General features: G+C 36.6%; 1 protein-coding gene across 2 annotated transcripts; it reads right to left on the bottom strand.

Annotated features, from left to right (window-relative positions):
• Positions 1-16,273: 16,273 nt before the first annotated feature.
• On the bottom strand, positions 16,274-19,290 carry LOC147515190 (uncharacterized). 2 transcript variants are annotated; one of them, XR_015213388.1, is made up of 3 exons: positions 18,112-19,290; positions 16,592-16,695; positions 16,274-16,447 (listed from the first exon to the last, which is right to left on the bottom strand). XR_015213388.1 is itself a non-coding variant. In XM_086594454.1 (3 exons), the coding sequence occupies exons 1-2, from the start codon at positions 18,363-18,365 to the stop codon at positions 16,620-16,622; spliced, it is 318 nt and encodes a 105-aa protein (XP_086450580.1). In that variant the 5' UTR covers positions 18,366-19,290; the 3' UTR covers positions 16,274-16,447; positions 16,592-16,619. The 2 variants fall into 2 exon arrangements, 1 of the variants encoding a protein (XP_086450580.1); XM_086594454.1 differs by having other exon boundaries at positions 16,592-16,683.
• Positions 19,291-25,822: the final 6,532 nt, after the last annotated feature.

Here is a 25,822-nt window from a genome sequence, read left to right as displayed (position 1 = left end):
CACCTAATGTAGACCCTGTAGGAGAGAAACCAAGAAGGAAAAGTGGTCGGAAGCAGAACCAACCTGAAACTAGCAAGCATGGGGAGACGGTATGGAGGCCAACACCCTTTGAGCCTTTACTGCCTGCTCAAACTCATAATAGATTCGAGAGCCTAGAGGTTGAGGAAATTCTCAACATAGAGGAGTAGGAGCACAGTACAAAGAAAGTTTTGCACTCAAATGGAGGGACAAGCAAAGAAGGGGAAACTGCCCAGGAAGTAGAAAAGGATCAGGTTACTCAATCTACGGTCCAAGAGAATAGTGCAATAATAGTGAGGGAATAGACCTTTCCCTTGTAGAAACACATAGAGTTTAATAGTGAGGCAGCTGCATTCACCCTCAATTTCACAGGCAGACGTACAAACTCTCGAGTGAATGAAGCTTCTAGTGAGAAAAGCTTGGCTGAGATTGAAGAAGAGCCAATTGATCCCGCAGCCATTAGTAGTAGTTCAAGTTTTTTTATTTCGGAAGTCTCTCCTGGGAAGAAACTTGCAGACTCAGAAGCAGAAAAAATTCTGAAATATATAGGGGCCCTGACCACTAATGAGGAAGAGAGACCCCCGGATCTAGAAATCTCAGTACCTTCCAGATGGACAGAATCTACAGAGGATGATGAGCTAGAGGAACAAAGTCAAAATGTAGAAAGTCCAATGTCAGCTACTCGAGAAGGACAAAGAAATAATACCAACTGTGGATTGAAGCCACAGTGGCAGCTTTAGCAACTCACTCCCCTATCCACCAGGTCCATATCAAGGTCAAGGACTGGAAAAAGGGTGAACTAAAGGTTTTAAATCTTTCAATCCAATAAAACTTCAATATTCACAATGAGGTGCATCTTTTAGAATATTAGAGGTATTAGAAATGACAAATCACAGAATCGATTATCGAAGTTAATCAGTAAATGGGATCCTGACATTTTGGGCATAGCTGAACCGAAGATCAATCCTCAGGAGATGTCTATGGCTTTTTTACAATCACAAGGGCTGAGTACAAAATTTCATCATAACTCAAGACAAAGTCAGGTTCCTAATCTTTGGCTGTTTTGGAAGTCATCTATCACTCCTCTTAACCTTTTGCATTGCTCACAGCAACATCTCACTATGGAGGTAGAGGGGGCTCTTATCACAATAATCCATGCCCATTGTATCTATATACAAAGGAGGCAGCTATGGACGAAATTACAGCACATCATTACTGCTAATATACCATGGCTCTTATTGGGGGACTTCAATGCTTATTTGAGTTACTCTGAGAAGCAAGGGGGTAACAGACCATCGACAGTGGCTATGAATGACTTTCGAGAATATGTTAGCAATTCCCATAGATATTCCGAATAGAAGCAAGGGGGTAACAGGTGGGGAGATTTAAAATTGTGGGAAAACTGGATAAAATGTTTTGTAATGTTCTATGGAGTTCCAAATACCTAGAATGGAACTACAAAGTTTGCAACAGAGTATGTTCAGATCATTCTCCTTATATTCCGAGACCCAAGAATATACCATTCAAATTCTTCAATATGTGGTGTGCTCATCCTTCCTTCAGAGACGTGGTCCAACAGAGTTGGGCAACTCCAATCCTAGGACACTCGATTTTTGTTCTGACTCAAAAGTTGAAGAGATTGAAAGGGGTTCTGAAGAGATGGAACAGAGATGTCTATGGCAACATCAAAGCCAAGGTGGAAAGGGAATCACAGATACTAGAATAGATGCAAACATAATTTGATTAGGGAAACACGTCCGAGGATTTCTCTATGCAAATGCTCAATCAAGAAAACAAAGTGGAGAGGTTGCTGGAGCAAGAACAACGATTTTGGAGGCAAAAATCGAGAGCACAATGGGATAACGATTATGATAGAAGTACCAAATTCTTTTATGCCCAAGCCAACCTCAACAGAAGTAAATCAATGATCACTGAAAAGAAAAATTATGAAGGGATTACTATGGACTCTCAACAAGAGATTGGAGAATTCTTGGTTAAGCATTATTCGGAGAAATTCAAAAAGGTTGAGCATGACATCGACTGGGACCTTATTCACACAATGCCTCAACTTATCTCTGAAGCAGAAAATGTATCACTTTCAGCACTACCAACAGCTTAAGAAGTCAAAGCAGCAGTTTTTCATCTTAATGCAGATAGCTCTCCAGGGCCAGATGGCTTCACTGGGTTCTTCTTCCATCACTGTTGGGACATAGTGGAACATGATCTAGTAAGGGCGATAAGTTATTTTTTTATGAGGTCTAGAGTGCCCTTTGGTTTTAAATCTAACTTCATAGTTTTAATTTCGAAGGAAATAAATGCAAATCAGGTGAATAAATATAGACCTATATGCCTTTCTAATTTTGTTTACAAGGTGATCACTAAGATTCTTGCTACAAGATTAAGTCCATTGGCAGAACGAATTATTAGCAAGGAGCAGTATGGATTCATTCCAAACAGGAATTCACAGCAAGCCATTGGTTTAGCCTCAGAACTAATCATTAAACTTCAAACTCCCAGACACGAAGGTACCATTGCCATAAAGAATGATATCTCTCAAGCCTTTGACACAATGGATTGGGAATTCTTATGAGCAGTACTCCAACAGTTGGGATTCTACGAGACATGGATATAGTGGCTTAAAGGTGCTTTTCCAACCAATTCTTTCTCTATCATGCTCAATGGAGGCCCCCAAGGTCAATTTACAGCACAAAGAGGTCTTAAGTAGGGTGACCCCCTCTCCCCCATGTTATTTGCTCTGGTCGAGGATTGTTTAAGTAGAATTACCAGCTGACTGGTTTAGGAGAAGAAGATACTACCAATGGTGGTGAATGCGAAATATTGTAGCCCTTCACATCTTATGTTTGCAGATGATGTATTCTTACTCAACAATGCTCACTTGAAGTGCATCAAGCAACTGGTTAAGATTCTGAATAGGTATCAAGACTCCTCTGGGCAGCTCATCAACAAGGACAAATGCAAGCTCTTTCTCAGTCCTAAGAACAACAAAAGAAAGCACCTGATTCAAGGGACTATGAACATCAATGAAGGTACCATACCAAAAAAATACCTTAGGGTGCCTCTCATCAGGGGGAAAGTAACTAAGGCGGCTCTAACTCCTTTGGTGGATAAAATTAGAAAAAGAGCCTCAGGAGACAGATGCCATGCAGTACAGATAATCTTGTGCTAACACTTCAATCATGTATACCTCGTTCACAGCACACACCTCATGTGGTTGTAGTAACATGTGGAAAATATTGGTCTTGACTCTCATATTACCAAAGGATAACGTCTTATTACCGTTTTGATAGTTGATGAGTGCATTTGCAGTGGCCAAGAATGGTCTGCCTAGAATGATTGGTATCTACCTACCAGATGTAGGTTTTGTGTCGAGTACTATGAAATTAACCAGATAATAGAAATCTTCAATCTTGACTATGACGTCTTCAATAATTCCTCTAGGTATCTTCACTGATCTATCTGCCAACTATAAAGTAACTTCAGTCGGTTTAAGATCCTTCAAGCCCAACTTCTCATAGACGAAATATGGTAGAAGATTCACACTAGCACCCAAATCTAATAAGCTTGCTCCTCTAAAGAATCTCCAATTCTACATGTAACAGTGGGACTTCTAGGATCTCTAAGTTTCACAACCGCTAGATTCTATAGGTACGATGAACATCTTTGAGCGATAAAAGCTTCTTTCGGAATGTTAGTCTTCTTCTTCACTAGATCTTTCACGAACTTGGCATACGAGGGAACTTGCTTGATGGCGGTCAGAAATAGGATATTAATCTGGAAATTCTGAAAGACATCGCAAATCTCCTTGTACTGGTCATCCTTTTTGATATTCACTAGTTTCAAAGGAAACGGTGATGGTAGATTCTTCAATATCGGTTCTCTTCTTTCGACTTCAGTTTGCTTGGTAACAGATAGTGGAGTGATAGGTGGAGTGACTAGTGATTGCTTCTTCTTACTTACTTCCACAGTAGTTCCTTTAGCTTCTCTCTCAATAGTTACTTCAGCAAGTGGCACAACACTAGATATATCTGGAATGTTAAAACTGGGTGGGATGGTGGGGACATAAGTTACCTTAGGCTCTGCAGAATCTTTTCCTGGTTCATAGACAATCTTGTTATCAACCTTCTTACCTGACCTTAGAGTGGTGACAACATTAACTTGGTCAATCAACAGAGTAATCTCCAGGTTATCCACCTGCAAGACACCTCTTCCTTTCGGATTTGGCTCCGGTTGGCTTGGTAATGCTCCTTTTGATCGCTTTGTCAAGGCGAAAGCGATTTGCCCTATCTGGCCTTGAATGACACTAAAGTTATTCTCTAGCTTCTAGGTTATTTGATTTATCTGTTTCAGCTCATTAACAATGGTGGTGATAGCTTCTTCCATATATGGGATAATTTTACTCGACTGAGGCGTAGGGGCAGTGTATCCACTCATTAGATCTGGTACTAACTCTCTGTTTCTGTTAGATTGGTATCCACCCCATAAGATAGATGCCATACAGCAAGCCATCAATAATTTCAAAGGGAAGGTGACTGAAGAATATCATCAAAGCTTGGAGAAATTCAATAATCTGCTAGTCTCATGTCCACATCATGGTTATGATAGGAGAACATTGGCTCATTTTTTCTTTCGAGGACTTTCTACTATGAACAAGCAGATGATACAGTCAATGCATCAAGGTAAGTTTACATCATTAGACGGGGAGGAAGCCTACAACTTTCTCGAGAATTTAGCTGAAGACACTCAACAATGGAGTACTAGCAACGAGGATGTAGCTAGAGTGGAGAAAGTGTTGAAGCAATTTGGTAACCAAGTTCGTGAAGACCCAGATCAAGCAATGCTATCAATTATGGCAAGCCTGTCAACAGGACTTGAAACGCTGAACAAGAAGTTTGATTAGTTCTCAATGAATCCTCCAAAAGGAAACAATTTCCAAGTTAAACCTTAGCCATCCAAGCCTTGTTATGTCATCTGTGAGCTATGTTCTAATGAAAGCGCACCACTGAAGAGTGTTCGTACTATTTGGATACTAATGCAAAGGTATGTAGTATCAACTTTTTAGGAAGAAATAACTAGTTCAATCAGAGACAGAATTATTGGAAGCCACAGAATACAAATCATAGGAATTTTCCTCCATGATTCCAGAATCAGTCTAATTAGTTCTAGAATAACCAGTATTAATTCCAAGACCGCTAGCAACCATACAGAAATCAATAGTCATACCAGAACCAGTAATACCAAGCCAACACAAACAGAGAGTTAGTACCAGATCTATTGAGCGGATACACTGCCACTACGCCTCAGTCGAGTAAAGCAGTTATCCCACATCTAGAAGAAGCTATCACCACCATTGTCAATAAGCTGAAATAGATAAATCAAAGAACCTAGAAGTCAGAGAGAATAACTTTAGTGTCAATCAAGGCCAGATAGGGCAAATCACTGCCGCCTTTATAAAGAGATTGAAAGGAGCATTACCAAGCCAACCGGAGCCAAATCCGAAAGGAAGAGGTGTCTTGAAGGTTGATACCAAGATTGTCTATGAACCAGGAAAAGATTCTGCGGAGCCTAAGGTAACTTATGTCCCCACCATCCCACCCAGTTCTAACATTCTAGATATATCTAGTATTGTGCCACTTGCTGAAGTAACTATTGAGAGAGAAGTTGAAGGAACTACTGCAGATGTAAGTAAGAAGAAGTCATCATGAGTCACTCTACTATCTGTTACCAAGCCAACCGAAGCTAAAAGAAGAGAACCGATATTGAAGAATCTGCCAGCACCGTTTCCTCCGAAACTAGTGAATACCAGAAAGGATGACCAGTACAAGGAGATTTGCGATGTCTTTCAGAATTTACAGATTAATATCCTAATTCTGACCACTATCAAGTAAGTTCCCTCGTATGCCAAGTTCTTGAAAGATCTAGTGAAGAAAAAGACTAACATTCCAAAAGAAGCTTTTATTGCTCAAAGATGTTCATCGTACCTACAAAATCTAACGGTTGTGAAACTTAGAGATCCTGGAAGTCCCACTGTTACATGTAGAATTAGAGATTCTTTAGAGGAGCAAGCTTTATTAGATTTGGGTGCTAGTGTGAATCTTCTACCATATTTTGTCTACGAGAAGTTGGGCTTGAAGTATCTTAAACCGACTGAAGTTACTTTACAGTTGGCAGATAGATCAATGAAGATACCTAGAGGAATCATTGAAAGTGTCATAGTCAAGATCAAAGATTTCTATTATCCGGTTGATTTCATAGTACCCGATACATAACCTACATCTGGTAGGCATACCAATCATTTTAGGCAGACCATTCTTGGCCACTGGAAATGCACTCATCAACTATCGAAACGGTAATATGATGTTATCTTTTGGTAATATGAGAGTCGAGACCAATATTTTCCACATGTTATAGCAACCATATGAAGTGTGTGTTATGAACGAGGTATACATGATTGAAGCGTTAGCACATGATTATCTGACTCATTTATATCCTGCTGATGAATTTTTGAAAGCTCTGATAGACTCAGACTGTAAGGAACTTAGTGTCCAGGCAATCAATGCGATTTTGGATTCATCACCTATCATGGATGACAACAAGTTCAAAGCAAAGTTTGGACCACCTATGCCTGATGGACCATCTAAAGAGCTTAAGAAGGAGCCACCTAAACTATAATTGAAGCCTTTGCCGTCTACACTCAAGTATGTTTTCTTGGGAGATTTGGGAACCTACCTAGTAGTCATTGCATCAGATTTGACTGGGGAGTAGGAATCCAAGTTAGTAGCTCTTTTAAAGGAATATAAGACAGCTATAGGGTGGACAATTGATGATATCAGGGGATCAGCCTAATGATAGTTCAACATAGGATTCATTTGGAAGAGGATTCCAAGACTTCTAAGCAACCACAGAGGAGGCTTAATCCGAAGATGAAGGAAGTAGTTCGAGAAGAGGTCATCAAACTCCTTGATGCTGACATTATCTACCCTATTTTTTATAGTCAATAGGTTAGTCCAGTTCAAGTTGTGCCGAAGAAGTTCGAAACCATATTGATCGAGAACGAGAACAATGAGTTGTTTCCAACTAGGATTCATACTAGATGGAGAGTTTGCATCGATTACAGGAAGCTGAATAGTGTATCGAGGAAAGATCATTTTCCCTTACCTTTCATCGATCAGATGTTAGAAAGATTAGCTGGACAAGCTTACTACTGCTTTCTTGATGGTTACTCAGGATATTTTTAGATCTATATTCACCATGAGGACCAAGAGAATACCACATTCACATGTTTGTTGGGAACATTCACCTACTGTCGTATGTCTTTTGGTCTATGTAATGCACCGACCACTTTTCAGCGATGCATGATGAATATTTTTGACGACATGGTGGAGAAATACATGAAAGTTTTTATGGATGATTTTTTAGTTTTTGGATCATCTTTTGAGGATTGCCTGCACTATCTCTCCTTAGTCCTTAAACGTTGTTATGATACCAACTTAGTTATGAACTGGGAAAAGTGTCACTTCATGGTAAAGGAAGGGATAGTGCTGGGTCACCATGTTTCAAATGAAGGAATTCTAGTAGATCAAGCGAAGATTGATATTATAAAGGATCTACCCAAGCCAAGAACTATCAAAGATATCTGTGCCTTCCTAGGTCACGCGGAATTCTACCATCGATTTATCAAGGATTTTAGCAGAATTGCAAGACCGTTATCACATATGTTAGGGAAAGATGTTGTTTTTTATTTTGATGAATTATGTGTCGAAGCTTTTATGAAGTTGAACAAAACACTCACTTCAGCGCTGATCATTGGTGCGCCCATTGGAGCCAGCCATTTGAGATCATATGTGACGCATCTTACTATATTGTTGGAGCAGTTCTAGGAAAAAGAGATAAGAAAGTGTCGTACACAATCTACTACGCAAGCAAGATTCTAAATGGAGCTCAAATTAATTATTCGACCACTGAGAAGGAGCCCTTGGCCGTTGTGTATTCTATTGACAAATTCCGACAATATTTGATAGGTTCAAAGGTGATTATCTATACTGACCATGCTGCCTTGCGTCATTTACTCGCTAAGCAGGGTGCCAAGCTAAGATTGATCCGATGGATACTACTTTTATAAGAATTTGATTTGGAGATACAAGACAAGAAAGGAACAGAGAATGTCGTTGTTGATTACCTTTCTAGATTGCTAGTGGAGAATGCGGAAGACAACTTACAAATCTGTGAGACTTTTCCTGATGAATTGTTGTTCAGTATATCATAAATACCATGGTACGACCACATCGCAAACTATCTTGTGACTGACAGGGTACCGTTGCGTTAGAGCAAGCAAGAAAAAGAGTTATTCTACTCAAAGGCCATATATTATTTTTGGGATGATCCATACTTATTCAAGAAGTGTTCGGATCAGATTATTCGAAGATGCATCCCAAAATTGAAACAAGAATCCATTCTATCATTCTATCACGATCAGCCTTACGGAGGACACTTTGGCCCGCAACGTACTGCATACAAGGTATTACAAGTTGGATTCTATTGGCCTACTCATTTTAAAGATGCAAATGTTTATTTCAAAGGATGTCCAAGATGATAATTTTTGGGTAAGACCTTGAAAAGGTTCTAGAGGCCTTAACAACCGATCCTTATCTCAGAAATTTTTGATGTATGGGGTATAGATTTCATGGGACCATTTCCGCCTTCTTTTGGTTACACCTACATTTTACTGGCTGTGGACTATGTTTCAAAGTGGATTGAAGCGGTTCCTACAAAGACCGCCTATCATAAAGTCGTTGTGGACTTTCTGAAGAAGAACATTCTACCAAGATTTGAAGCACCGAGAGGCATCATCAGTGATAACGGTTCTCATTTTTGTAACTATATATTTGGGAATCTTATGGCAAAGTATGGAGTAATTCACAAGATAGCTTTACCATATCATCCTCAGACTAATGATCAAGTAGACGTTTCGAATAGGGAAATCAAGAGTATTCTGGAGAAGACAGTTAATCTTTCTAAGAAAGACTAGTCTCTTAGACTCTAAGATGGACTATGTGCATACAAAACAACATTCAAAACACCCATAGGGATGTCACCCTATCACTTGGTATATGGAAAGGTGTGTCATCTACCTGTTGAGTTAGAACATAAAGCCTATTGGGTAGTGATAGAGATAAATTTTAGCTTAGATAAAGTAGGAGAAAGGAGGAAGCTTCAGATCAGTGAATTAGAGGAATTGAGAAGTGATGCTTATGATAAGTCAAGGATTTACAAGGATAAGACTAAAGCATTACATGACAGAAGAATTTTGAATAGAGAATTTGAACCTGGACAGAAGGTTCTGGTCTACAACTCTCATCTAGAAATTTTCCCTGGAAAGTTAAGATATAGATGGATGGGACCGTTTGTAGTAAGACATGTCACACCTTTTGGAGCTATTGAAGTAGAATACATAAAGAGAATGACTCGTTTCAAAGTCAACGCTCATCGACTGAAGACTTTTCCAAAGTTACCTACTCAGGACGTGGAGGCCATTTTTCTCAAAGATCCGGTTTATCAGACCACTGTTGAAGTAGAAAATTGGGGTAAGTTACCTGCACACATTAAAGATTACATTCTTTGTCTTGATGAACCTGTTACTTTGTCTAGTTTAAGTTTTTTGCATGAGGAAGCCAAGCGTCTTAAGCTTGACTCCTTAGGATCTTATTTGTATAAGTGCCACCGATAGCCGGGCTTTCAGATTTTCATAACTTTATCCTTTACTGAGAGGAGTTGCAAGCGCCAGAGTCAAAGTCTCATCACTCTAGTAGACCGAGTATAAAATGTCTACAGGAAGTAAGCATGAGATGGAAACTTAAGTGTTCACCACCTGTTAGTTTGTGGGATTTACTCCCCATTGACCTTCAAAGGAAGATTATTTCTATTACTCATGTAGGGTTCGGTAAAAGTTCATTAGCGCGTAAAAGGAGAGTGCATAAGCTAGGTTGGTGTAAGAATTGCCATTCTGAAACTTGTCCTGGGTTACAACCATTAAGAGAAAATTGTTGGTACAAGGTATACTTTTGTCAATCACCTGCTAAGAGAGATCGAAAGAATCCCTACAAAGTGAAACCTAGTGGGTGGGAATACCAGTGTTCAGGATTTTACTATAAAGGACTAAAAAGTCTTGAGAATCTGACTTTAAAAGACTCACATTACATCTTGGAGATGTAACGTAAAAAGACCTAAAAAAAATAATAAAAAAATATTGATACATGATTATGAAGACTAATGCTAATTATGCTGATTAATTTTGATTTGAACTAATTGTATTTGATTTTATTTATTTTGTGAGCTTAACCTTTATATGACAGAGAAAGATCAGAATATTGATATTCGGCATCAATGGTAATATCCTACCTTTTTCTCATCCATTTCATTTACCTCTTTATATATTGAGGTCAATGCATGCATAAGTAGGGGAAGGTGTACTTGAGAAATGAATTTCAAAAATTAGTTTTCAAAAACAAAAATATTTTTGTTTCTATATCAGTAGCATGATAAAAATGAATTTTAATGAAGAGTCTGGGATATAGATTATATACTGCTTAGTGTTGAGTTTGATAGATAGTTGATATTATTGATTTCATTACCGTTTAGACTATTTATTATGCTTGGACATAGTTCTTGTTGATAGAATTCTTTATCAAGACACCACCATAGTACTTGGTCAGTTTTGTGTACTTTTGCTAGAAAAGAGAATTAACCCCTAGTAAACTGGAAGTAGATTTTTTAGACTTAGCCCATGAGACTTGAGCTTTATACCAATTCTTTGGATAGTTCTTACGAAAATCCAAGTCTTAGTGACTCATCATCTTTCAGTTCTTTATGTTGTTGTAATATAGTCTCATTATTCTTTGATTTGGTTAATCACGAAGTGACAACAACTTGGGAGATAGCCATTAGGTCTTGTAGTCTATTCGAAACAGAGTATTATACTGATAAGTCAAGTAGTGAACCCATTCAGCCTTTATCCCACCTAGTAGGACCATCATGTTAAACCCTTTTGAGCCTTACAACCCATTTTCTTTCATAAAACCCTTTACCATTTACCCAACTCCAGACAAAGAGTATAGCCAAAAACCTTTATTAGCCATACCCATATGTTTTTGAGAATATGAAAGGCACAAGGAGGAAGAAAGAGCCCAAAAGGAATATTACAAGAAAAATACCAGAGAGATACAATAAAGACCATAATTATGTTCCAAGTGAAAGAAGCTAGTGGAAAACAAGCATATCCAGTACTAATCGAGGATATACCACTGAGCTAAAGAAAAAGAACAAAAAAAGAAAAAGAAAAAGAAAAAGAAGAAGTTGAACAAAGGAAGAATTTTCTCTGCAATACAGAATTTAAAGAAATCTTCCAATGAAAGAAGCAGAACCTTTAGTGTTTTCAGAAACAACCTTTGAATCTTTTTTACCTTTCCTTTATAAACTAGTACCCAAGTCAAGTTACAACCTATGAATTATTACTACAGTATGGTACGAAGTCTAGAATAGGTGAGAGGATGCTAAAGCGAAGGACCTGACACTTTATATGTGATTGACATTCTTTCCATAAGACTACTTTCATTTAGAAATCCGTTTTTCAAGGTAATATGTGGGATGTTCATATTCATTATTCTTTTCCCCACATACATGAGGTAAAAAATTATACCATCTTCTGAGAGATTCTTTTTTGAGAGTATGACCGGTGAGGATTGAAAGTCGAGATTATCTGCCTATGGTAAACTAGGGATTCCGTTTCTTGGATAGGAGAGTATAGGAGATTGACTAAGTACACACATAAGCCTTGATTGAGAATTTTGTCAATTTTTACTACTCCCATCATAATCTATAAGTATGTGCAGTAATGTAGTTAGTAATGTAGTTAGTACTTGTTTATTAGGTAGTGATTTCGATCACTTATCTCTTTTTTTATCTTATTTGCTAAGAGACTAACAAAAGGCTAGTTGGGGGTTGTGATAGGTGCTAAAAAATTGTATTTTAATCCTCGATCTCTTAGTGGACTAATAGTGTTTGTAAGTTATATTTTATGACTTTACATGTGAAAAAGAGAGTTTTGTAGAATATTAGAGTTAAAGGGGCAAAAACGAGCAATTTAGAGCATTAACGATCACATGGGAAGCCTATGGACAATCATGGAGAAGGCCAAGGAATTAAAGCTATAAAAGATGCGACTTGGACCTATTTTAAAGCTTATTTGGAAGCCCAAGGCAAAAGAATTCGTTACTTGGACCAAAGCCCGTAAAAGAGGAAAGAATGATGGAGCAAAAGAGGAAACACAGACTCTTGCATCTGGGACGCAAGGCCCGTGCGTCCAGACGTATGAACCGACACTGTAGCCCACCTCTTTTACAGTTTTGGAAATGAAGTTGGAATCAGAAAGAAGTTGATTTGTAATAGGAAACAAGCCACGGTTTAAGATACTTCTAGAGCTCATTGTAACCCCTATAAATAGAGCACCTCAGTGCCAGTTGTAATTGTTAATTCATAATATTATTGTCTCTAGAACTTGATGCAAAGAGATTAATAATAAAAGATTCGGTTTTCACTAGTCGAGTCTTAATAAATTAGTCTTTCTAGTTTTATATTATTCGACTCTTCTTCTTTTCGTTCTTCGTGTTCTTCCTTTTTCATGGAAGGCTAATCTTCTCCTTCAAGGGAGAAGATGAAGTCGGTGCTTAGGGTTCTGTGATTCTTCTGGTTCATGGTGTTCTCTAATCAGGTTAGTTCTTTAGGTTTTTAGTTAATAGTTCCATTGCCCACACCAGGGGATGGAAGTATAGAATAGGGTTTATGTTTTGCAATATTAATATCATGCTAGTGTTTTTTACTTTTCTCATTTATGGGTGATGATGCGTTAAGGCATGTGAGGGAAATTGTGAGTTAAGGCATGCTAGAATTCACACAATAGTCAGGTGGATGCTGATGGGATTTTAATTGGTCATTAATATCAGGATGGGCTTTAGCAGTGGGTGTTGTTATAGTAACACCTTGTTTCTCTTGTTGGATGGGTTCTGGACTAGGTGGAAGGATATTAGTCTCAGATGTGGACTCTTTTGAATTGTATTGGAAAAAACATAAGGTAGTTGCTATTTGTTGAGTTAGTATTGTTTGCTTGGTAATTTCCTGGTAGAGTTGGTCTGTGATGGATGGTGTAGTGGAATATGAATTTGATATGGATGGTGATGTGAATGGTAATGGGTTTTGGGTGAAACCGTACTATGACTGACCATATGGATATATAAATGGTGGTTGATTATTTGTGGTGGAATTCCATGAATTGTCGGCATGACTAGAAAACTCTTGAGTGTATGGGGTACTAGGAAAGTTTGAAAATTGAGGTTCGTAAATGTAAGGATTTCCCGTAGTAGACTCGAATTTGGTATATGATAGACAATGGAATAACCAGTGATAAGGACTACCGCAAAAAGAACAAGGTTCTGGGTTTGCATTGTAATTCCATGATGGTTGCGATGCATATTGATAAGACATGAATGCTTAATGAATGATGATGCACAAACAGTAGAAATTCATTTTTTTGGATTTTTTTTTAAATATTTTTTTTTGTCTATAATTTACTATGCCCTGTTCAAGGGAATAATTGGGCGCGAGACTAGGATGGCTATACTACACGTCTCAGAAGAGTTGGTAGTCACTTCACCAAGTGGTGTGTGATAAGAGCCCAAAATTGTAGTTTAAACCCTTTAGTAGTATTTCTATTTAGCCAATTATGTTATTAATAATATAGGTTTATCACTAATTACGTGCTTTTGAGTATTTCAGGTTTCGGAGTTAAATAAATGTCAATTCGTTACTAATTAGGTGCTAAAAGTAGCTAAAGTAATTGCTAGGGAAGTGCCATGAAGAAAGCCCAAGTTTCATGGAGAAAATGCCCTTAAAAAGCCCATGTCAAAACTGTTAAGTAAAAATCAAACCGGATTTGAGAGTTGAAGAAAAGTCAACAGAACTTCAAAAGTCTATATCTTTGGACTCAGGCCTCGGATTTGGGCCCATTTTATATCAAAATGACCGTCTCATAAAACCCTTTCCAATGGTCTTGATCTTGACTCAATCAGTGTAGTATAAGTTAGTGAAAATGCGCACTGCAGTAATACAACCAGAATTGGAAGTCTTAGATTCAACCAATTGGGTTATGGATTTGATTTATGGGTCTATAACCTAGCCTAAAAATGCATGCATGATTTTGTATTATGATATAAGAGAATAAAAACCCTAAACCCCAGATAGACTACTCTCCTTTTTAGTTTAGTTGTAAATTATGGTTCTCTCTCTCTCTCTCTCATTAGTTTAGAGTAATTAGGGTTTAATGTTCTTTCCTCCAACGCTATTACACCATTAGTTTTATTAATATAAGTTTAGTTTAATTTAATTATATCTTCTTATTATTGTTTATTGATAATGAACCTAATGAAACTAGGCTAAAACTCCATTAGAGCCATTAGAAGAGTTTTAAGAAGTCTATGTGAATGTTATGATTGTTATTCTTTAGTTTTCTTATTGTCTTATGTGCTTCAAGTTCAAGTTCTATAGTTGTCTAGAGATAGAGATTATAGAAGTTGAACAAGAGAAAAGAAACTCCACAAAGAGATTTGTGGAGGAGAATTTCTCTTAAGCTAATCATATCTTAGTATAGAGATTGCTAGGATTGGTTAGGGATTAATAAAAATTGTGATTTTTGTTGTTTTACCTTGTGTACATTAATAAAGGTTAAGATTAAAACATGAGAAACTAATTAGAATAATCATAACTTCACATAAATGGATTAATCATTCCTTTATGTTCTTCCTATTCATTAAATTCACCTTTTAATTGCTTAGTTTAAATTAGTTTAATTTATAATTAGTTTATTGCATTGTTAGTTTAATTAAATTATAATTAGTTTTAGTTTAAATAAATCACAACACTACTCTCATTGTTCTCACCTTGATTTCTAGTGGAATTCTAAGCTCTTAACGACTAGGAGTGAAACGAATCTTGACTCTCTATATTGCATAATGAATTGAGAGTAGAAATATATTGATAAAAAAGTTGATCATTAGTTGTTTGTGTTCTTCTATAGGTAATTAAGGATCAATGTTTACGTTTATCAAATGGCGCCGCTGCTATCTTAGCTATTTTAGAATTAAATTCCCTTAGTTTTTCACGTTTACCAATATCCCACTTCACCCACCCACCCGATTGTTTGTGTTCTCACTTTGTTTTTTTTTTCAGAAAAAATGAGATTTTTGCTCTTGGAAGTCGACTAATTTTTTTTTTGAAATAGTACTTTGAGCGCGCCCGCACCCTTGGTTACTCTTTATTTGAGCGCGCTCGCCCTCCCTCTTGTTACTGGAATTTTTTTTTCGAAACAGTACCATGAGCGCTCCGATGCCCTTGTTTACTCTTTATTTGAGCACGCCCGCCCTCTTGTTACGGGATTTTTTTTTTGATAGTACCTTGGCCTTTCCTTTTTACTTTATATTTAAAGTGCCTCCTGCGTGCCCTTTGAAGAAAAGCCCGATTTGCACAGGTTAGTCATAGGCTCTCTTTTTGTTCAAGTTATTTTTTATTCAGTGTTCTGAACTACTTCAATACACTGAGATTGCGTATCAAAGACGCTATTCACGACACCATAACAGGCTATTTGCAACGGCAAAAAACCGTTGCTAATAATTTTTGCAACGCTTTTTAAGCATTGCAAATATGGTGTGGGTAAAATGTTGAAATTTTTTGCAACGGTTAATAAGCGTTGCAAACAGAAATTTCCAACGGTTATTAACTGTTGCAAACTAAAATTTCCAACTCTTATTAACCGTTGCAAGAAAAACTTTCCAACGGTTTTTAAGAGTTGCAAATATTATTTGTAATACTTGTTTATGCCTGTTTCGTACAAAGTTTTAGCAACGTTTTTAAATTTGTAACGGTTATGAACCGTTGCTGATGGGTTGCAAATAAAAAAAATATATCATATTTTGTAACAACCAGCTAAACCTGCCCCATTTAATTAGGACGCACTTAACCTTCAAAAATAACACTACTTGTTCTATATTAAAACAAACATCTCATTTCCATATTGAAACAAACATCTCAATTCCATGATAAAGTCCCCATTACCTTTTCATACCATTTGACAAGTAAATAATAGCAAACACAAGCAAAAGACTGAAAAAATAGAATATATTCGTTAAACCATGTATGTAATATAACTTTAAAATATTTTCTAAGAGTTACAAATTCATATTTACAAATAAGGGTAACATATTCAATAAGATTTTCCAAGCAATCTCGGATCATTGCAATACCAAGTATTGGTGATGGCTTCACTAACTATAAATCCTAGTCTTGCTCCACAAAGTCCATCTAATTCCTAAAAATTCACAAAACAAATAATGAACTTAAAAATACAATAATACTAATTAAACTCATGCAATTAATTAAATATTTGAAAATCCACCTAAAGGAAGTAAGTTGAACAAATGAGAAAATAGAGGGTGGAATTTTAAACTTTTACCTTGACGAGGAGCTTGAGGTGAGCATGATCATTTGATTTGGGAGCAATTATTTTGGTCTGCTTCTTGCTTTTCCCTCCATAAAATTGGTACCCTACACAACACACTGAATAACACATTGAACGACAACAAAATGATCTATCTAGCTATTCTAAAAGGCTTTGAAACACTTTATATATAAACAAAAGCACCACTTCTATAAACCTAGGACTGTCCAAAAATATTGTCCGGCATTAACATATACTAGCAAGCCATGGACCCAACATAACTCTAAAAAAGAGGGGTCGGAACATAACAATGTATAGAGCAGGTCTACCTACTTTGTACCAAGTGAAATTCAAATTTTCAAACAAGCACTTGTATCCAAGATAATATATAGAGCAAATAATGTGGATTCTCTAACCATGACACCCAACTAGAAGGATCTAGTCATCAAGACATTAGTTTCAAACATGGAGATAAATGGGGCAGAGTAATTGTAGATAAAAAAAAAGGTAAGAAAGAGTTGTACGAAAGATTTGTCTAACCTGTTTTAAATTTCTTAAGCACAATGCAAACTCAGATACCGAGTAGTCCACCAATAGGGAAAACATTGACACGTGGTCGAGCCGCACATCCTTGTAGAGTTAGTATAGCGGGTTATAAAGAACAACGAGGGTCATGTGCTCCATTGCTCTATAATATATATATAAAGTATTCATTCCATGACTAGCTATGTATGTACTAGTGCAACTGTGCAAGTTATGAATGAAACAAAACTTATGTGCCTGTGTACTTAGTCAAATATGCACAATATATTACTTCCCAATAAATGGAAGCTCAAAAGGAATTAATTGGAGCTCTACAGTGTTAAGAAACTTAAATTACATGTTATAATTCACATCTTTGAGAAACATGAATAAAGTGCAAAACCATATAAGAGTATAATGAATTCCAAAGGAATTTAAAAATATTGTGGGTTGCAACAATACATTATCAGCCGCATCTGTTGGTGTAGCACATAAAGGATCCAAAAAGATGTAAGATTTAAAACTAACAAGTAAAACACACAAGAAGCATAACTTTACATGGGAGTATCTACTGGACAAGAGAAAAATCCGCTAACGAAACAATGAACATTTTTATAAGTAGAATGAGTTATTACAACTTGAGAAGCAGCAACCAAGTTCTATAAACAGACCATGCACTCCAACAAAGCTTCTTGAAACCAAGAAATCACCAAATGAGCTACTACAGAGATTCATCTCAATCTCTAGGTTCATAAACAATAGATTAGTGCAAGATACTTCCAAGTCGTCAAACTTCACATTAAATGTATTTATCGCACAAATATTTTTAAATATCAGAAAAAACATCTCTTAAATATACCTATTTTTGCTAACAAATATTTTTAAATGATATATTCTTCACTGATTTGTAAATACCAAATAGTTGAGGTCAAATAATATAAATAACAACAACATTCCACCACTCAAAAGCCTAAAACATAGCAAAAAAGGAATTAAAACAAACGTTTTATTACCGGTGCTCAATGCTTGAATCTGCAGAAGTAATCTCGGAAGAAGTAGAAATTGTACAAGTGTTCTCAACACCTGACTCACCATCTTCCTTCTTCTTACCTTTCTTATCTTCATCTTCTTTCACTTCATCTTCTTCCTTCTTTTTCTTCACTTCCTTAACTTCATCATATCTGACTTCTTTCACAGATTTCTTCTTCTCTTTAACTTCTTTCACAGCTTCTAGTCTCGCATTCGTTGGAGCAACATCATTTTTCATAGCAGTTCATGTGGTAACTTTTCCATCCTCCAAGTTATTGAAGAAGACGTTCTATGTACAGACAAAAATCTATTGCTTTCAACACAGATTGGCAATGCATGGACTAGCTGGCTTTTCTCGAGAAGTTCGTTTTTTATATTATTCTCCGATTCTTTGAAATTATTTAATGACAACAGATTCACATGTATTTCAATACAAAATAACTACCCATATATTAGGTATATTGATCAGCCTGGTCATTATAACTATTTATTACCTGATCATCAAAATAGGTTTGAACACTGCCCGACACTAGAAGAGAGACATGGCAAGAACTACAGGTTGAAAAATCACATCGCATGGTCACATCACCTCGAGAAAATGCCCCTGCGTGGAGAGGAGGTGGGGAAGCACTACAATTAACAACTCAAATTAGCACAACTTTTATTATTTTCAACCTTTAAATCCCTCTTCCTTGGTGAAGGTGGGAACCGATTCCGAGCCTTTTCTCAAACATATGCTATATAAACCAGTTAAATTTCATCTCTCAAGTGTTTTTCAAAAAATCCATTTCAGAAATAACAAAGAATTCATCTCATATCATTTCCAACATAAATATATGTGAAGAAAAATATTTTATATGACATATTAAGATCAAGAAAAGGTACACAGTAAGCATAGAAACTCAGAAAGGATATAAGGCTTGACCATAGCTCTTACATTCACTCAAACATGTCAATTTTCTGAGGAACTATATAATATACTTGTATAAGGTTCTCTTGATTATCAGCCAAATTACATACAACTTAAAATTCCCTAACCATTTATACTACTTACATTCCAATAGCAATTCAATAAATGCAACAAAATAAGAACATCAAGAGATAAAGATAGAGTAACCCCATCAAGCATCATTTAAGGTATTCAAAACAATGAAGTTTTACCATTTTACCTGATACCAAAACACTTTTATAAGATTCAAGTCATCACTTTCCAAAAGCATGATTGTAACATGAAATGATATTAAGGTATTAAATACATACCTCTGTTTCCATATCGGCAAGAAAAACTATAGTTTGTCACCTCAAAGAAATGGTGGGCAAGAAAAGTGACACCTGAATATCACAAAAGATCTACTTAAGAAAGGCTTGGCTCAAAGGACACAATGAAGGAAAAGGTAATTGATCAAAGGCAGAACATACTATATGACCACGGAATTCGGATGTAGAATTCAACTTTTTATCGTTACATAGTTTCTGTCTTGATATCACAAGAAAATGGCATCAAACTTTCATCTAAACCCAAAGTAAATGATACTATTAAGCTTAGCGAAGATGACTTTCCTAGAAGTATCCAAAAATAGTAGAGACAAAGCTGAAATATTCAAAACATACAATTATATGACAACGAGGCAAAAATATTCAAAAAGCGGACATTATCTCGAGACATTCCTAGATATGAATATAAGATTACTCTCAAGTTTAACTAATACACTAGCAAATATCACATAAATCTCTGAGACTAGATAATCACATAACTCCATAGTCGAAACAAATATTTGTAATATTACTACTTAGACACTTCAATATAGAATTTATGCACGACGATGGGGGTTGGAAATATTATTTGGAAGTAACTTAATTTATTTATTCAAATTATCGAGAATTCAAATAAAAGAATGATAACATGACCAATTACACACTTCAAGAATACCTTAAGAACTTTAATAGTGCTTGCATATGTAGAAGGCATTCCAATCCCAAGTTCTTCAAGTTTTTAACCTTTCAAAGATAGCAGAGAATCTTGTAAACATGAAACAGGGAAAAACAAGTTTCTTCAAGTTTTTAAAGTAATAAACATGAAACAGGGAAAAAAAAGCGGTAAAAAGTAAAACCTTGTAAACCTTTGATATCCGGAAAGTCGACTCTTGAACATGTAGATCGGAGACCCAAGAAACTCCCCAAGCACCTCCAATATCAACTTGAATCTAGTTCAGTCAAGATAATATCAAACGCCATTAAAGACTTTTCACTAAATCTAAAACCCGGATGCATAAGCATAACAAATTAATAACGTTGGTCTCTTAAAGTTTCAAAATTTGGTAGTTAAAGTTTGAAAATCGGCGAGGCGAAAGAGAGAGAAGATAATAAAACCCTACCATTAGTAGCGGCTGTGAGAGAGAGAAAGAGGGGTTTTATTTCGACATACCTGAGAGTGATTTCTTTTTGTTTCCCTATTTTTGAAATTTCAAAGTTGTTTTGGTTTTGGATTTCTAACGCTTATCACACACGGTTTTAAGCGTTAGAAATTAATTCCTGAAATTCATGCGAATTTAAGCAACACTTAACAACATTCCCAACACTTAAAAAGCGTAGGCGACTTACTAACAGTAAAAAACTGTTGCAAAGCAAAAAATATGTTGTTACAAATTTCCTGTTATGGTGTAGTGATTCACACGCGTAGCAAGGAGGCATTCAGGTTCTCCTTCATTCACTTCATGTTTTTTCTGTCTAAAGAGTTTAATTCTAGTATAATTAGGCTTGTTTTTCATAGACGCAATACCACACGCCTATCTAGAATTTCACACATTACACCTGCATCAATGGTTAAAGAACCAGAGACTCCTCTCTTTGATTTTTATAAAGCACTAAACGATGGCCTTAAGTCATGCATCGTTCTTGCAGACCTATGTAAGAACCGTTATGGTTGCAACGAATAATTACAAACCGCAAAACACCATGCGCAGCGGAATAAAGGGTGTTCACGGTTTGGTTAGAAATCATACCTTTAGATCAGCTGTGATATCTCTGAGAATCCAAGATCTATGAAATTAGCAACCTCTTGATCTTCTGTTGTATTCCTATCCTAAGAATGGACGTTGTGTGGGCAATGATCTTCTAGCCTCTTCTTTCTCTCTTGGCCTCTCTCACTCACAAAGTTAGAACTGATTTTGGATCTATCTTTTCTTTAGCAAAACCTGAGTTTTTCTTGTGTAAAAAACGGCCAGAGAAAGAGGTTTCTATTTATAGGCTATAATAGGGACCATGAGGAGAAATTAGGGTTGGGCATCCTGACGGGCTTGGGCTTCCCATGTTCGCCCAGAACACACGGCCCAAGTCCGCCAACAAATAGCTTATTCCAGTAAAGGTCATTGTTGCACTACTGCCCTAATCCCAAATTACATGTTACGTTTATGGGCTCCATATTATATGCTTGTTGATCTCCCCGTGTTTAAAATATCGAATGCCCGTTGAATAAGTCAAGTTACTGACAACTACATTAATCAACTTCTTATGTCCTTGAGTAGTACCACTCAACCTCATTGTCATGTCGGATTAAATCCACCTGCAGGGTTTACATGACAATCCTTATGACCTCCTCAAGGGGACATCATCAACCCGATTTCCTGCGGGCCATGGATTCCTTCTATAATCAACAGCACACCTTACATACAATGTCATTACCCAATCCATCGAGTTTATTGATTCACAAATGAATCTCACTCATTGATGATTTAAAGTAATGTACAATGCGCGTAAGTGCCCGTTATTATATCCAGATTAAAAGGACAAGCATCCATAATAACAGAGGTGTTTGTTCTCTTATATAGTCAGTATAAAGAGAAACAACCTCACTTGGTCTTGTTCAATACACACAAAGTGTACTAGTGTAATCCTGTAGTCAAGATAGACTAATACCAGATTATACTACAACCGTACCAATGGTTTGTCCAAATCCATCTAGGTTGTGAACGTTTATTTATACTTTATAAGGTACTGATGATATGATCTTCTGTGTGTCACCACACACCATATCATCTACAACATAAAGTATTAGACGCATGCATATAACTAATAACATATATAATATGCATAATATTTCCCATATGATTCTCATTCAAATTATAAAAAATTAGAGTTAATACAAAAGTATTGCTTTTAGTATATAACCCTATCAACCTAGTGGGGGATTTTGGAATTCCCCTGAATATATTTAACTTGTTACCGGTTTTCCATGGTTTAGACCATGAGAAGCCTTATCAACATATGCGTAGGATAGAACAAGTTCTTACCACATTCCATCATCCTACCGTAGGTTCATATCAAGTTAAACTTAGGGTGTTTCCATTCACCCTAGCCAACAAAGTGGCGTCTTGGTTAACTGCCCAAACATCAAACTCTGTGGACTCATGGGCTAATCTTGTTAAATTGTTCATGGAATAGTTTTACCCACCATTGAAGACAAATGAAATGCTTTAAAAGATTCATTTCTTTCGCCTGAATCCTCATGAATCTTTTTCAGAGGCCTGGAATCATTTCACTGATCTTCTCATTGAATGCCCGCATCATAATCTTGCAAAAGACACGCTTGTTCGTACCTTCTTCAAGGGGCTTTTACATCATCAAAAGGAGGTTCTAGATATCATGATTGGGGGTAGTTTTCATAGTAAAGGAGCCTTGGAGGCTTATAAATTCTTAGAAGATCAATCTAGGAGGAACAACAATTGGGGAGGTAACGAGTCTGCCCTCTCCACTCCTTCTTTTGAGGTTAAACCTGATCCCGAGCTTAGAACTCTTATCGATGCCCTCACTAAAAAGGTAGATGTCCTCTCTGTTCAACAACAACCCACTCCAGTCATGAACATTAAATCTATTCCTTGTAATGTCTGTTTTAGTCTTGAGCATTCCGACTTCTATTGTCCTCTTGTATATGCACAACCACCACCACAACTAGCAAACTTCAACCAGTTAACTCAACCTCAAGGACAAGGAAACTTAGGTGACCAGAATAGAGGTTTAGTGCCTGATAAGCACCCAAAAATGTAATATTAAACCCTAAGAGACATAGCATTTTGATCAATTATGTATTTAATAATCATGTAATAATTATAATTTCGTACTTTTGTAGGTTTCCACAGTTAACATGAATATAATGATAAAACATGCATCGAAGTACGGGAATACTAGAATATTTGAAGTTTCCCACTCAACCCCAGTGAAGCCCAACATAGCCTGACTAGAGCCGAAGTTTCCAAAAGAACAAAACCAATGCAGAACGGGTCCACATATAAAGAAGCAGCAAACTTCTGAAGCTCACATATGATAAATCTAGATGCCGACATTGGCTAGTGAACTGCCAGAGCAACCAAGGCGACGAACCCTACGCAAAGACAGAAAATTGTAAAAATGCCAAAATCAGCACCGCCACTGGACACACTAAGTGGACCCACTCAATGGGCCCAAAAGGCATGACGAGTTAGCATAAGCAGGTGGCAAGAGATGGTCACAAATTTGTGCCACCTTGCAATGTGAAGACACGTACCTGTTCAAAGATTGAAATGAAATTGAGCAAAGGGACAAAAGCAAAACACAAAAGGACGAATCATTAAATGAAGTTTTGTTTCGTAAACAAAACTTTGGTTAAAAGGAATTCACATGCAGACAAAACTTTGAATATCAAAGTTTTGAACGTCTCAAATTGAGAAACGACCAAAACTCAATTAATCCTTCTCCAGCCATCCAGCTTATATATATGGGGGGCGGGGTCTTCAAATATTCTCCTTCAGCATTTTCATGCTATAGCCTCCGCTTAGCAGTCAGTTAGTTTCAATTCAACACTTAAATTCTGTCCCTTTTATTTCAGCAGCTTAATACTGTAAGTCATTTTCTTCTTAATGAAACTTATTTCTTTCCCAGTTTAATTTTTGTCCTGCATTTATTTATTTAATGTATACAACAAGTTTAACTATTCTTCCAATGACCATGAGCTAATCCCCCCCTCAGGGGGAGGGTTATGCTGCTCGTGTGAAAATCCGGATTGACTCTTTAATATTCTAGAATCACTACTTAGGAATTAGGTGTAGATTAGACATCCGGTCCCAAAATGACTGAGACTATACAAAGTTGGAGTGCTGATGCTCCAGAATAGTCTCGCGAGAGACCCAAAATGTCTCACGCGCGACTCTCTGGTGTCAGACAGCTCTCCAATTGGTCCAGCTTATGGAGAATCGAGCCAGGAGCTGAAATGATATTCTAGAGATGAAATATTAGTTCAACTTCTTATGCTAGTGCGATGCGGCTCAGAGATGTGGGCATTTCTCTAGGGATCAATACTCAATGTCGTCTCTGATTTGTCTATGAACTCGAGATGAATTAGAGCTGTAGTGATGTGGTAATATAAACTGTTAAAAAATGATTCTTGCATGAGCATGATTAACCCTTTCCCTGTTTCTCTATCTTTGTTTATTTACATCGAAATTACCGTTAGTAATTTATATTATTTACATTTCTATTAAATTAATTAAACCAACTAAAAAACCTAAAATCTTACTCACCAAAAGTTGTAATTCCAGTTGTGAACCTTGCCGATCCCTAAGATTTGGACGATCCCTTACTCGACCTATCCTACCAAACCCACATGAGTAAGGTAACTTGACTAAACGGACGACTATACGGACTTTGGACTTTGGTCTTCGGACTTCAGATTGTGGACCTCGGACTTAAGTAACTAAAACCAATAACGTGGATTTAACGTTTTATCAAATGGCGTCGCTGCACGCCGAAGGACTCTAGACATTTAACGTAATAACTGGAATACATCAAATATAAAAACCCCCTCCTCTACCTCCTCATCTTTTTAATTTCCATTTCTTTTGTAATACTAACGTGTTACGTACCTTATTGCCCCAACTTTTTCTACTAATAGATATCTCAGAACCAAGTCTTGTTTATTTTCATTAGCACAGTCTAAGTATTCCGTAGGAACTTGAAGTATTGAACTGACAAAAGATTCTTGGAGGAGACTATATTAGTAGCACACGAGACTAACCTGGAGTATCAACACTCTGGTTTTTAGGTACAGGCCACTTTCCTTTTCAGTACACTTTTGGACTCTCTAGTCTAGTTTATCCAGTAAGTTCATGAGCTCGGGACTTAGTTAGATTGTTGTACGAGGAATCGCGGGACGCCATGTTTCAAATTCTTAAACTCCTCAAACTTTGTCGAGGATATTAATTGGTTGTTGCTATAACCTGTTTTACCTTGTATGTTTGTGTGTTGGCATGAGAACTCTTTGCATATAAATGTGGTTCCTCATTACATCTTCACGTTAACACGATTAATATGATTCGAATATATTTGGATGTATGTGTAGTTTCAAACCACCTGCTTAGAATATTTTTGTATGTGTATGTTACATCAATTCACGTATGCGGTATTCATTTGTATGAGTTCGTTCTCGACATTCCCCTAGCTCACATTTAAGTTGCACGTATCGATAGCTATAGATTATTACATGCGTAGGAAACATTTCTATTCACATAGATTTGCATATATAGACTTCCTGTGTAAAGCTAGCATGTGTTAATTGTATGTTTAGTTTCTATTTTGACATCTATCATTTTTAATTGCATGTTTCGTAATCACGTCTCCATAATACATTAATTACGTAAACTAAAAATTAAAAAAAAATAAAAAAAA

Source organism: Coptis chinensis, chromosome 2 (assembly GCF_015680905.1).
Source record: "Coptis chinensis isolate HL-2020 chromosome 2, ASM1568090v1, whole genome shotgun sequence".
Taxonomy (NCBI): domain Eukaryota; kingdom Viridiplantae; phylum Streptophyta; class Magnoliopsida; order Ranunculales; family Ranunculaceae; genus Coptis; species Coptis chinensis.
The sequence above is the reverse complement of the archived record's forward strand: the minus strand, read 5'-3'. Positions and strand labels throughout refer to the sequence as shown.